The 13,863-nt window shown below is 38.5% G+C and overlaps 1 protein-coding gene across 5 annotated transcripts in view; it reads left to right on the top strand.

The window, feature by feature from the left end:
* LOC105045588 (probable calcium-transporting ATPase 9, plasma membrane-type) overlaps nucleotides 1–11,367 on the top strand; it is a 31,063-nt gene extending 19,696 nt beyond the window's left edge. For 4 of the 5 annotated variants that reach the window (XM_010923937.4, XM_073258170.1, XM_073258169.1 and 1 more), the window contains 3 exons: nucleotides 4,483–4,654; nucleotides 4,768–5,066; nucleotides 10,716–11,367. In XM_010923937.4, coding sequence (XP_010922239.1) covers nucleotides 4,483–4,654; nucleotides 4,768–5,066; nucleotides 10,716–11,021 — 777 coding nt within the window. In that variant the 3' untranslated portion in view covers nucleotides 11,022–11,367. Of the gene's footprint in view, nucleotides 1–4,482; nucleotides 4,655–4,767; nucleotides 5,067–10,715 lie in introns of those variants that run through there. The other variant, XM_019850968.3, reaches the window with a different exon arrangement.
* The last annotated feature ends 2,496 nt before the right edge of the window (nucleotides 11,368–13,863 follow it).

Genomic DNA, 13,863 nt, shown 5'->3' with positions numbered 1-13,863 from the left:
CGGCTCGATACGTCCCGTACCGGGCGGTTCGGCCCGGTACGGCGAACCCTGATTTATATCTTAAAATTATTTTTAGTGAAAAAAAACTTCAAACTTGTCACCAGAACTGCCACCAATGAAACTGATTTGACCAATTTGCAATCAAAATCTGAACCAAGCTCTTAAACCTTGGGATTAACTTGTCTAGTTACATACCAGCACTTAGTACTTCATCTTATTGCCTTGAACAAAATATTCACTAGTGGCCCTGCTACATCTTCAAAATTTCAAATAGAACCCATGATCATGAGATGATTGTTTATTGATTCCAGTCATGGCACATGTTGTGCCTTGTTGGCATGTATTGCCCATGTTTCTTTTTTCTTTTCTAAAGTTTTTTGGGATCGGTAATTGACCAGTGTTGAATGGGCAAGGGTACATACCTCCCGATATGCAAGGGATCAATGCACACATGCTGTGCTGCACTAGTTGGCATGGCATGTATTAGCAGGTATGGACACACGATCGTAGGACTATTGTGCTTTAATGATTATTCCTTTTATGTCTCCTGTTGTTGCACTTTATGATCCTCTATCTACTTGTCTATATTTTTAACTTTTCCTTGTGATAGAAAGACTCGGTGCATGCTGTGTTAATCACCTGCCCCTTCTAACTGCAGTTCACATATTAGACGAACTTTGTATTCACCCAGGATTAGGAGCCACCTCATCCTATATATTGCCTTGATCATTTGGTTTATGAAAACTGTCCTTGTTCATGCTATATTCCACAACATGTCACAATTGCTTGCCTAAAGGCCATGTTATGACTTAGTTTAACTCTACATCCATCTGTTCTTGATCATCTCGATGAAACTGGGTCTCTTCATCTCATATTCGTCATTGAAGCTAAGAAAATATCACATATAAATTGCATTTTGGATGCATCTAGGATGGTCATTGGGCGCTACATGCTTTGACTAACATGTTGTTGTGTCTTGCATTTATAGTTATTGATTTTTCAATCATCTCTTGAAACCTTACTTTCAAGTTGAGATGGTAGGTTCGCACTTTGAAACACTTAAATTTGTCCTTAAACCGAAGGGCAAGACTACTAGGCACTAGCTATAAATTTGATACAAATTGTCATTAGAGTTAACTAACATGGCAACACATTGTACAAAACTTATGGGAATGGGATCGTTTTGATTAACCAAGACTCACAATGGTTTTAAGAGGTGATAAAACAGAAAATCCTAGATTCGTGTGGTCTATTGTTATCTGGACAATGATTAGAAAATATGTTGTTATTATATAATGTTTCCTGAAAGTAATTTAATACCCTTTATTTGAGGGAAATGTCTTTTTTATATATTTTGTCATGTCTAGAGTAGTTGCTCTTATGGCTTGTGCAACCAAACTTTTAATTTGGGTAATGTATCCCATGTTGATAACTTACCAATATGAGTTGGCTCAGTATCATACATCCCATGACAACATGTGGTACACTGTTGGAGTCAGTACAATAGCTATACCCGGTGTCCATACAACTCATACCAAGCCCTTGTACCTGACCAATACTATAATGGGTCAGAACAGTATGCCTCGCACCAGCCATCATCTGTATGGTTGATTATAGCCGTGCTGTATAATTTTAGTAGATGTTTCCTGAGGGCCATGTGGAACACAGAAACATGTGAAAGGGTTTTGTGTACACTGGAATTTAAATGAAAGTTAACATAATACTCCCTACCCTAGATTTGTTCTTGATTTATAATAACTTGGATAGGAAACTTACAAGTTTAGAGCATAGTTAATATCCCTTGTTGACCTAAGGTTCCCACCTCACTACTATTTGAAGTCCCAGTGGTTGCCATTGTGTGTTTTCTACAAGAAGCTTTAGATTCTTAACGAGATTCAGCAACTAAGGGATTCCGGTGTTTTTTTTATTGATCCTCTGTGCAAAGTGACATAGGAGAGAGAGAGTTGAGGGTGTTCTACTAAAGCTTGGAGATCGACATCATGATGACCTCATTGTTGGCCGTCGGTTATTGGAATTACCCCAATGGAAAATATTATTTTCATGCTGAAATTTTTATAATGCCCGAGCAGGCTGTATGCATGCAATCAGTTGTTATGCATTGTTAGGGTGCATGATCAAGCAATCCAATTGCTATTATTTTTCCTGTTTGCCTACTTCATTTTTGTTATATTCTAAACCTTGGACTTCAACTTGTACTGATAAATGCTTTTTGACCACTGGTGAATGGCCAGTTCCTATAGCTCATATGAAAAATAGAGAATGCATTCATATTTCATATATTAAATGAGGTCTACAGGGGACATAAATGATGAGTATCCACATCCTAGCTATAGAAAAACAGATTCAAAATAAATTTGTGGGTACAAGCAAATTATACATTAGAAGCCAACAATATTTACACATTTGCTTACTAGACATCATGTTATACCTCCCATTGGTCACAGAGATTACCCCAACTGCCAATTGGTTCCTTAAAAGTTGTTCTATATGTAAATATCATTCAATCTTTGAAGAAACTGCAAGCACCAAGTTCCTTATGTAATTAACAAAACCTTCATCTCACCTCATAAACATCCTTTGGCAGCATTTTGAGGAGCAACCTGGTGATATCATTGCTAATCAAGTGGTGATAATTACATCATTGCTTATGGTAGGACATGGCTAGCTTAGTTTCAAAAATAGATTTATGTGAAGATTATAAAATACAAATCAAATAACATAATTTTGGAAGTTTCAAAGCGGTCACAGCTAACTGGGGGATACATGCCTTATGCATCTTCTTGTACGTTGACGTTTCCGACTATTAGACAATTATAGGATTGCAACTTGGGTTAGGCTCAACCGGGCCATGCTCGCACAACCCGCTCATTGGGAAGGGTTGAGTTGATATTTTATAAATTTGAGTTGCTCTTGGGCTTAAAAATCGCAACCCAACCCTAGGTTGGGTTTAGGTTAGGGTGGACTCTCAACTCATCTTGAACCCAACCTTAACCCAACACCAATCAACCCAACCCAATATATACATCAATAAATAATTTATATATATGTTTCAAATCTGTATTTATGTTTCACATTGGTTACTTTTAATTTTTATATGATTATATTCTTAATTTTATTAAATTATGTCTAGATATATCACTGAGGTTGATGAATGATCAAGGCCTCAATCCAACAACTATTAATCTGACAAAAACATCCCAAACCTTTTCCTCATCTTAAATGTTTTGCTCATCATGATTCAGTCCGATTAAAGTGTCGTAAGTCCTGACCAACCTGACCTGATCAACCTGACGCAACTTGAATTTAGCTTAAGATGGGATTGGGTTGGGCTAGGTTAGAGAAATTCGAACCTGAGACATGCTTTGGTTGAGTTAGGGTTAGGAGGTATAGAGGTTGAGTTGGGTTAGGCTTGCCCTCAACACAATCTAACCCCTCATCTCCCCCAAGTTGTAGCCTTGGACAAATATCCTCTAGATTGTTCCACAATTTAAGATGCAGCATCCTTGAGGTCCACCTATCCCAAAGCAGCACTCAAGATCTCTGAAATATCATACTGGGTGAAATAGATCTGCTATTGGGATAGGGTCAATCTTATATGCTTAGATGTGTGGGCGTCATTTACAATTGAACCATCTCAGTAGTTAATCATTTTTATTTGACCCACACCTACGTCTCTGTTCAAATTGTCGACCCACACATGACCTTCCCACCATATACATGCCGAGTACCAACTTTTCACAGCCCTCTGAAGTTGGAACTCCTCTGCTCAACTCAGAACACAGGCATTTTTTATTTATGGCATCTTTACTATACTTCCTGATTTCTTCACTTGCTTGGATGCAATGATACAAGAATGAAACTTATTAATTATCACTATGGGTAAAGAATCAATAATCCACAGAAAAGTTCTAAAAAATTGCAAATTTCGATCCTATTAACAACCTGTACAAAGTATTGTCTCATGTTAACCTTGCATTGGTGCAGTCTTATAACATTGTCCTAAAGGTTCATGCAAGTGCTACATGTACTCAACAGATATGGGGCCATTATTACGTGACCTGTGGCTGACTTGCAGATAAAGCATGATGAGCCATGCCTAATTTTTTAGCAAGTTGGAGAGGTAGCACTTCTGGGTTGGGTCAAAAATTGCCACCCATAGATTATATAGATCCTAGGTTTTTATTCACTATTTGAGCAGTATTTCAATGAGAGAATCTAGGGAGTAACATGCACATGAAATTTTAGGGCTCATTGCTAGTCTGAATCCCCCTGGTTGATTCTGTAAACATTAGGTCTAGCCTTTTGTTTTCAGTCTGTGGGATGACAACCTGTTTAAATTTGTGATTGTTCAGATGGCATTGTTACTATTTAATCTATTTGCTAGCTCTAAATTAGAACTTCCTGCCACTGATGCCTTAACAAGAACAATACCAACTCTAGCAGCACATATTTCATGTGCAGGTTGCAAAAGAGAGTGCTGATGTTATTGTATTGGATGATAATTTTGCAACTATTATAAATGTGGCCCGATGGGGTCGTGCAGTTTACATCAACATTCAAAAGTTTGTGCAATTCCAGTTGACAGTTAATGTGGTTGCTCTAATTGTCAATTTTGTTTCAGCATGCATCACAGGTACAGAAGACTTATCAAAATTCTCTTTATCGCCATGTTTGCAAGCTATATCCAATATGGTTAGTTTTTCAGCCCTAAAATTGGCACATTGGTTATCTTTTTGTGAAATGTAGGGAGTACTCCTCTCACTGCTGTCCAGTTGCTTTGGGTCAACATGATTATGGATACCCTTGGTGCTTTGGCATTAGCAACAGAACCTCCAAATGATGAGATGATGAAAAGGCCACCAGTTAAACGAGGTGAAAGCTTTATAACTAGGACCATGTGGAGAAATATCATTGGCCAGAGTTTGTATCAGCTGGTTGTACTTGGAACTCTCATGTTTGCTGGGAAAAGGCTTCTGAATATTGAGGGTTCAAATGCTGACTCCATTCTCAATACAGTAATATTCAACTCATTTGTGTTTTGCCAGGTAACAATCTCAGATGTAGTTTCCTAATTAATGAATGATTTTGAGGAATTATGTTGCAGGCTCAACATTATAGCTTATCTTTTAAAACAATCCTTGAAAGCATTAAATTTTTCCATGTGGTTCAACACTCATAAGGAAACAAAAGTATTGGGTCGTACAAATTTGAATTCAATGAAGTTAAATAGGTCTAAAAAATGTGTACTGCAAGAATATTACCACAAGTTTGATTAATGTTTAGCTTAAGGTTAAATTTGGTGAACTCGAAATGCAATTGTGATTTTCATGCACAGTGTGGTGCATGTATCTAAAGTTTAATTTCAAATATTATTGCCAAAGTCATCATCAAGCAGTAGTTGATAGTCACTTACTTGAGCTTAAAATCATAGAATAGACGTTATGCACAAAGAATATGGATTATTTATTACTATAACCAGAGCCATAGTCCAGCCTTTTCACAACCATTTAGGGTTAGCTTTATAGATCCTTAGTCACCAACTATTCATGTTTAGGGCTGCCTTTGATGTTATTCCAAGCTTCTCCATGTCCTTACTATCTTTGTACGCATTATCTTCGGTATTTCCCTCCTTTTTCTTTAATTTTTGACACCAATAAAAATTCCTAGAATCTCCTCAAATCTTCATTGTATATGCCCATACCATATCAATAGATTTTCTATCGCTTGTCTTAAATTTGTCTATAGCTCCTCCAGTATATTTATTTCTCAATTTATTCCTTCTAGTTTTACCATATATCTACCTTAGCATTCTTATTTCAACTATACTTTTTTTGTGAACTCTATTTATCGCGCCTAGTACTTAAGCTATGCAAGTATGCCTTGTTGTTCCATAGAATTTTCTATTGATCTAAAAAGCGACCCAAGTTTGCTGAAGCTGGGTTCATCCATTAATAATTTGACTAGGATATCATTTCTTTATTGAGCATATTTTTGCCCATTTTTCTTTTTCAAACTTCTAGAGAAAGCAAGGGGAGTTTAATAAGCGTAAAAGAGGACTATACATACATCTATTACTTTTTTTTAATTCTCTCTCTCTCTCTCTCTCTCTCTCTCTCTCTCTCTCTCTATATATATATATATATATATATATATATATATATATAGAACTTTTATTTTCAGTACTACATTTTATTTAAGAAGTTTATATATTATCATAATTCCTTTTCAATAAATCAACATGATAGCTAGTCCAGAGCCTCTCCCTTTCATTAAATAGGCCAAAAATTCTAAGGCACAAACACTACTAGTCCCAGGTCCAATCTAGAGTGGGCCAAGCTTGTTGGTTTACTAGGCTACCAATCCCATTGACACTCCTAGACTTGGGGCCATATCTATGTTTGCAGTACTTATATTCTTTTGTTTTATTTATACTATATTTGCTTTTATATTTTTGTATAGTTTTTTATTTTTCTTGTATGATTTCAAAACAAAATAGAATAATATGTTGAGTTGGCATAATGGTTAGGATTTAGCCATGCTGACTTTTGGGAAAGTTTCATGTTATGGATACCGGCTACCAGACTGCTGCATTACTTGTATGGTTTGGTATGATACAATAAACACACTGTACAGTCTGCATTGACACAGCATTTTCTCATGCCTAGCCATGCTATCACCTAAACTGGTCTTTCACTGCAACAAAGAAATCGGTGTCACCGTGAAGTTCTGCTTGGTTTAGACTAGGCTGGACCAGTTCTTCTTATATATTGAACAAAACCTCAATACTACTGGTTTCCAGTATAGCATGGTAGGTCTGCCCAATATGGGGTGGTCTGACTTGGTACGACATACCTTGCTTTTGGCAGTAGCTGTGTCCAGTGCATTTACAATGGGTTTTTGAAAGGTGTTCTACACAAGTAGATATTGCCAAATAGTATTTATGTACATTCATCTGAATAAGATACACAGCCTTTTTTCATCTGAAATCATGGGCCATTGCAACCAAGAAATACACCTCTATTATGAAGCACATTCCATTATCATTGATCCCAGGAGGTTTTGCCTTTTGATCTGGTAGGACACAAAATTGGTAATTATGTAGTGTCATGGATAGTTTTGATGGGAATGTTGAAACAGAAAGTTCATGAATCATATGCTTTCACTACCTTAGATCTGTTCTACATTTTACTAATATCGTTGGGGATGGGGAGGTAGAGCAAGAGAGATTGAATAGGATTAACTAGAATAGAGATACACCTCTAGAGTGTTGATCAAGTACCCAATAGAACCTTCTTTGAATGCTAATTTTGCATGGTCTTTCACAGATCTGTACTGTGAAAGAATTTGCAAAATGCAGAGAGTATTCGTAATATGTTTAGAATGCGTCAAAATGCTAAGATGGATACTGGATAGATGATAAAACAAAGAGGTTTATTTAAAATAAGTTTATATTAAGAAAATGTATGATTGAAAGCAATTGAGGATGATAGAAGCCAACCGTTCAATTTGGACTGCACATGTTATGCAGCACAGGGTTATCCTGGTGATGTGAGGATGGGAAAGACAAGTTGAACAATTGGCAGCAAGGAACTGAGATTGTAGAAGACGTGGCAGAGACAGTGAGCTGATCTGGACAAATTTTCTGATCTGGGTTAATTGGCATTCAACAGTGACCAACAGATTTCATGCGGTTACTTAAAAGTTAATGGGATAAGGCATGTATCACCATTTATGTTAACCCAATGATCAGATGTCTTAATATTATCTTTTCTAATTAAAGAACTTAACCATGGAAGCATTGTCTTGTCTTCCTAAAGCCACAAATCACTAGTGACAATGTCTTAGTCTACAACATGTTCAGGTGAATGTCCACACCATATTGAAAGAGCTTCCATGAAATGTCCTACAAAGTTTTTAATTAACTATGTGATATAGAGTTTTGCTTTTAGGGAGTATTGCCACATTTGTTAACCAAGTCCAATAGTGGGGTGGGCCGGGCTTCTGCCCGGAATGCGGTTGGTTTTCGGAGGATCTTGAAGGAGTACTGTGTGGCGTCGGGCCAGAAGGTCAACCTCCTTAAATCAGCAGTTGTGTTTAGTCCGAAGACGTCGGTCCAGCTGTGGCTCATGATTAGGATATTCTTAGGATTGGAGAGCATAGCGGGATTTTGCAGTATCTGAGAGTTCCTATCACCGGGTGCAGGCTGAGAAGGACTGAGTGCGTGGATGTCAAGCGGACAATTCGAGAGCAGCTGGAGGGTTGGTAGGCTTGTGCACTATCCATGATGGGGTAGGTCATCCTGGTGAAATTTGTTCTCAGCTTTGTTCCTGTTTACCTACTTTCAAACACGGTTCTTCCTAAATCTCTAGTGGCGAAGTTGGAGCAGCTCTTTTAGAGTTTTCTATGGGGGTCCTGTTTGGAAGGAGGGGGAGGCATCCATCTGCTTGCTTGAGACATAGTTTGCCAACCTCTGAGGCAGGATGGCTTGGGCATCCAATCCTGAGCTACGAGAAGGGAGGCACTGATTGTGAGGCATGCTGCCCGACTTTTACTTCGCCTTGATTCCCTTTGGAGCTCGATTATGAGGGTAGTGGCCTACTAATAGGGAGATCCATCCCAGGCATAGTGCCTCCTTCCTATGGAGGCATATCTGTGCTCGCGCACTCGATGTCTTTCCCCAAATGAGATGGCTGGTGGGGGATGGGTACTCTATGGATATCCTGCATGATCTATGGATATCCTACATGTTTTGTGGATTGGAAACCTACCCTTGAGTCGATGGATGACCTTTATCATTGTTGAGATGACGGACTTCATGAGAGTTGCTAATCTTTTTCGTGCTGACGGTAGGGGATGGAATCGGATAGTGGTGTCCTGTCAATTTAGAGAGCAGTTGGGGGAGTGGGTGTCGTCCCTACCAACTCCCATTTTCAGCAGTTTGGACGTCAGGGCTTGGGGACACTCCTACAATCCAAGGGTTGTAATGGTGACCTCCACTAGCTCTATAGGAGGGAGTCCTTTAGACGTAGGGATGTTAGGTGGGTCTAGAGGATTGAGGTGCACTCGAGGGTGAGCCTATTCCTTTGGAAGGTGGTTTGGGGTCGATTCCTAGCCAGATCTCTTCTACGAGCTCCGAGCATGGACATTCAGCTAGTGTGCCCTTGCTGCGATTTCGAGGAGACCGCGGAGCAGATACTTTTTCAGTGTTCGAAGGCAAGGTCTGTTTGGTCCTTGATGGGAATGCACCTATAGTTCGCTCAAGCGGAGGACCCCACCCAAGCCTTTTTGGAGTTCTTGTAGCATAGCACTAGAGGTGATGTTCCTAGGATGGTAGGCATCCATGTAGCCTGTATGGCCCTCCATATTTGGCTAGCTAGGAATGGCCTGATGTTTGGATCCAGGTAGTCTTCGGTGAGATTTATTTTTGAGAGAGCCTTGGCCATGGCAATAGAGATGATCGATGTGATGTCCAGACCTTCAGAGACCTAAAGCTCCCGCTCTACTCATGCATCAACCTGTTGGGTATTCATTCCCTAGGAGCCTCCTCCATTGTACTTAAAGGTCAACTTCGATGGGAGTGTTAGCGGCAGGCATGGCAGGACTAGCTTTGTGATCTGTGGGCCTGACTCCAAGCTTGTGGTGGCTGGGAGGAGTCACTTCTTGGAGCCCACGATTCCTAGGGTAGAGCTTCGCATGGCTTAGGCCGGGATTGTGGTTGCCAGATGAACATTAGGGGCAAGTTAGCTCGTTGTAGAGAGTGACTCAGCCACAGTGGTGTCCTAGCTTCAGAGCTGCATCTGTGGTAGAGCCACTCACCCCCTCTGCATGACGTCTCAATTTTGTTGGAGGGATGCACTGCACTGGTAATTACATATATCTTTTGTGAGGCGAACACTACAGCCAATTGGGTGGCAGCTTTTATAGCTGAGCATACTAGAGAAGCTTTTTGGATTGAGGTGGGGGTCGTTCCTAGGCAACTTGGGGATATTTTGTTCTCTGACTCCCTTGGTTATATTCATACAAGAATTGTTTGAAAGAACTGTATTATTAAAAATAAAAAAAAAGTTTCATTTTCTTGGTACCGAACCCTGTGCCAGTACCATCCTATTGTTAGTGTTGGTATGTGGTTTGGTACAAGACGGCTAGGCATTTTTAAGTGCTGGTATGGTATGAGATTGTGTACCGATTCAGTATCGGTACGATATGGTATGTCCGATATGGCATATCTTGGTGGGCTTGTTGAGGAGTATCTCATATAGTCGGCATTCACGTGCTTGTTAAATCTGCCCTGTTGAACAAGTTGCTTGTGGCACTGTATAACACTGTGATAGTTCATGTTTAAAGATCTCTCAAATAGGAAATGTGCGCCTTTATACTTGGCTTTGTTGTGGGACTGCCACACATTTACCATATGTTCAAGTCAAGAATTTCTGAGTTTGGCTTGGCAGGTGGTATACCAGGCACAAAATGAATTAGCAAAGGAAAAGCTTTGATGAGCTTACTTATGTCACATCTATTTCCCATTCTACCAGTATTCTCTTTTTATATTATTTTATTTGTATTTTTGTAGTTGCTTATGGAATTGAAGTAGCTCAGATCATACTTTTCTCAGGATAGGTTTTTTTTTTTTGTTTTACAACCAATAGTGATCACCACTACTTGATAATTGTATTCTCTGAACCTTAATGAATCAGGTGTTTAATGAAATAAACAGCCTGGAGATGGATAAGATCAATGTCTTTTACGGAGTTTTCAGCAATTGGATCTTTGTGGCTATCATAGCTTCCACAGTCATATTTCAAGTAATAATAGTGGAATTCCTTGGCACTTTTGCAAGCACAGTACCACTGAGCTGGGAATTGTGGTTGGTCAGCGTCCTGCTAGGATCGATCAGCTTGATTGTTGGCATAATCTTGAAGTGCATCCCAGTTGAACCTGGGAGGACTGCTGATAAGCCCAATGGCTATGAACCAATCCCTTCTGGTCCAGAAGCTGTATAGCAGAGCTATGTTCGTCACTTTGAACCTCTCTGCCTCTACCATATTTTCAAGAGAGAGAAGATTAACCACAATTCAGATTCTAGAGGCTTTGCGGCGCATTGTGAGAATATTACTTGTGCAGAAAAGTCTTTGGATCTATGAAGTACTTGAAGTTTTGTTTTAGTTTCTTTGACAAAGAAAATGTTTTAAGTTTTGATGCATGACAATGGTCTAACATTCGAACCGGAAGGTGAATCCCTGCCGTTCAAAATGTGGATTTCTTAATTTTATTGATAGTTTAGGATATTGGTCATCTTCAAAAATACTTGTTAATATATATCATGCTTGCAGATCACCGCATTTTTTATTGCTTTTATATTTCTTAGACTGATAAAACTATGAAACGCGCATCATGTATGACTCTTTACCCTCTTCACATTTCTGCTACTACCATATCATGATTATACTGCAACATTTTCCTTGTTTAAAGTTTTAGTAGCTTGGTAGAAGGTGATAGCTAGATCCGGAATGGAACCCATGATATAGGAATCTGGACATTCATATGCAGTGCCAAAAAAAAAAGGTTCATTGTATATCTCTTCATTCCAATTGGGACATTTCATGGGTACCTTACTAGAGGAAAGCCATAGCAATATTTTGGCCACCTCAAGTATTCTCGGAGACGAATAAAAATGGATGTGAGACTGTAGTCTTTTTTTTCCTTTTTCCCTTAACTCACTAATCATAGCACCAATCCTTTAGCCGCTTTTATTATTTTTGAACTTTACCAAAAGGAAAAAAGCACTAATGTAATCATTTGAGACACCTAAGATGGTTGCCTGTCTCAAAAGAAGTTGTTTTTCCTTGGTAAGTATGGAGTATATTATGTAGAATGGTAGTAGCTACTAGTAGTAAGAGTGGAGTATGGACTTCTAGCACCGAGCGCGTGACCTCTGTCAAAAGAAGCAGCAGTGTGCATGCATACACATGCATGACACAGACAACATCAGACATGCATACAGCGAGCATTTCGTAAAGAGCATACAAGGGTGATTTTGTTTATTTTGTTTATGATATATATGGCGGATAGTGTGAGAAAGATTTCAGAGTCCGTCCAATGAATCAAGAAGGATATGATGGAATTGGCAATGAGTGAGCTCAAGAGAAATCTAGCACAAAATGTGTGCAATAAATATGATGTGAGTCTCTGGTGCAGGTGGGTGAAATGAGAATTATGCAGTTGAGTTTGGAAGAGCTTTCAGTTTAGTAGCGGATATGGGGAAAACTTCAGGATTCTTGAGAATCATATTTGCTAGGAGGTAGATTGGAATAATAAAAATCAAATCGGTATTATGCCGCTGGGGTTTATGGTTCATGGCTTAATTGTTTTAGTTCAAATGTCTTTTTGGTTCCTATCGAAGTCATGCTTTAAATGGCAAAAATTATTGGCGCAAATTAGACAAGTCTACGAGTATATTATAATTATTGGGGACAAATAGTTGGAGATGAACCGTCCTTGAAAACAGAACCTGAACATTTTAGGCTAGCAAGTGTGACCACCATGGCAACAACTAGTTTGCTTTCCCAAGTTGAATTAATTTATTTTATCCTCAATTAAAAAAATAAAATGAAAATGAAAGATTACAACGTATATTGCAAGGTATTAAGTCATTATATTCAATATGAAGTTCACTGTGCCACTGATTACCGTTCCATGGAGCTACCAAAAAAAAAAAAAAATGTTATACCGGAGACGTTTGAAATTTAATTATTAACAATTTAGATTTTTCATGAGCCAAATAATATTTTTCTTGTCAATGCAAAATTTGATTATTACGTCTTTTAGGGTGATTTTCAGGGTGCCTTTCAATAACCGGCAAAGTATAATTATATTTTAAAACTATTTTTGGGGTATTTCTTTAAAGATTATTGTGAGGTAATGTAATTATTTTATAGAAGTGTAGGAAAATATATGGGAAACAATTGCAAGAAGAACCTTTAGGGCTCAAACATGAAATTTTTTTTTTGAGAAGTGACAGCAAAGTATAGGTTTATCGTTTCTCTAACATTATTTGCCTTAATGAACCGGTCATTCTCTCTTATAGCAAATTAATTATGCCACCCACCATATCACATATGCATTTAATCTTATTTTAGTATTTAATAACTAAAAAATGATATCATGCAATGAAAATTAATACTCCCTCCTTAGATAGTGTTGTTGCCAAATCTCAGGTTAAAGAGGTCGGAGCTGATCTCCTCAGAAGAAGATTGGGTAGTAGACTCCTTGGCCGAAGGCTCCTCAGAAGGAGATGAGGAGGAAGAGTTCTTGGTTGGAGATAAGGTGCTGATGTGTATGATCGAATGCTGGAGTAGGACCTGTAAAAAATTTCTGACTGGAATATTTTTCGATGGGGACCTTTCGATGCTCAAGTCAATTGAAAATTAAAAAATAGAAAAAAAAAGAGTGGAATGTCTTGAGACCTTTGGGGTCCCTTCTTTTTCCTAAGAGTTCTTAGTTGGAGATAAGGTGCTGATGTGTATGATCGAATGCTGGAGTAGGACCTGTAAAAAATTTCTGACTGGAGTGTTTTTCGATGAGGACCTTTCGATGCTCAAGTCAATTGAAAATTGAAAAATAGAAAAAAGAAAGTGGAATGTCTTGAGACCTCTGGGGTCTCTTCTTTTTCCTATTTATATAGGGAGAGTAAGAGTCATATACATTGGGAAGATTGGCCATTCTCGAAAAGTATATGTGGATCACACTGGTGGGGACTATATTTCCACATTTGCTACGTGGAGTTAGCTGATAGTTGCCTTTTGGGATAGAATTTAATTTGATAGTTAAATCTTTCTTATCTGA

Source organism: Elaeis guineensis, chromosome 5 (genome assembly GCF_000442705.2).
Source record: "Elaeis guineensis isolate ETL-2024a chromosome 5, EG11, whole genome shotgun sequence".
NCBI lineage: Eukaryota > Viridiplantae > Streptophyta > Magnoliopsida > Arecales > Arecaceae > Elaeis > Elaeis guineensis.
Note: the sequence above shows the minus strand (reverse complement) of the source record. Positions and strands in the feature narration are given on the sequence as shown.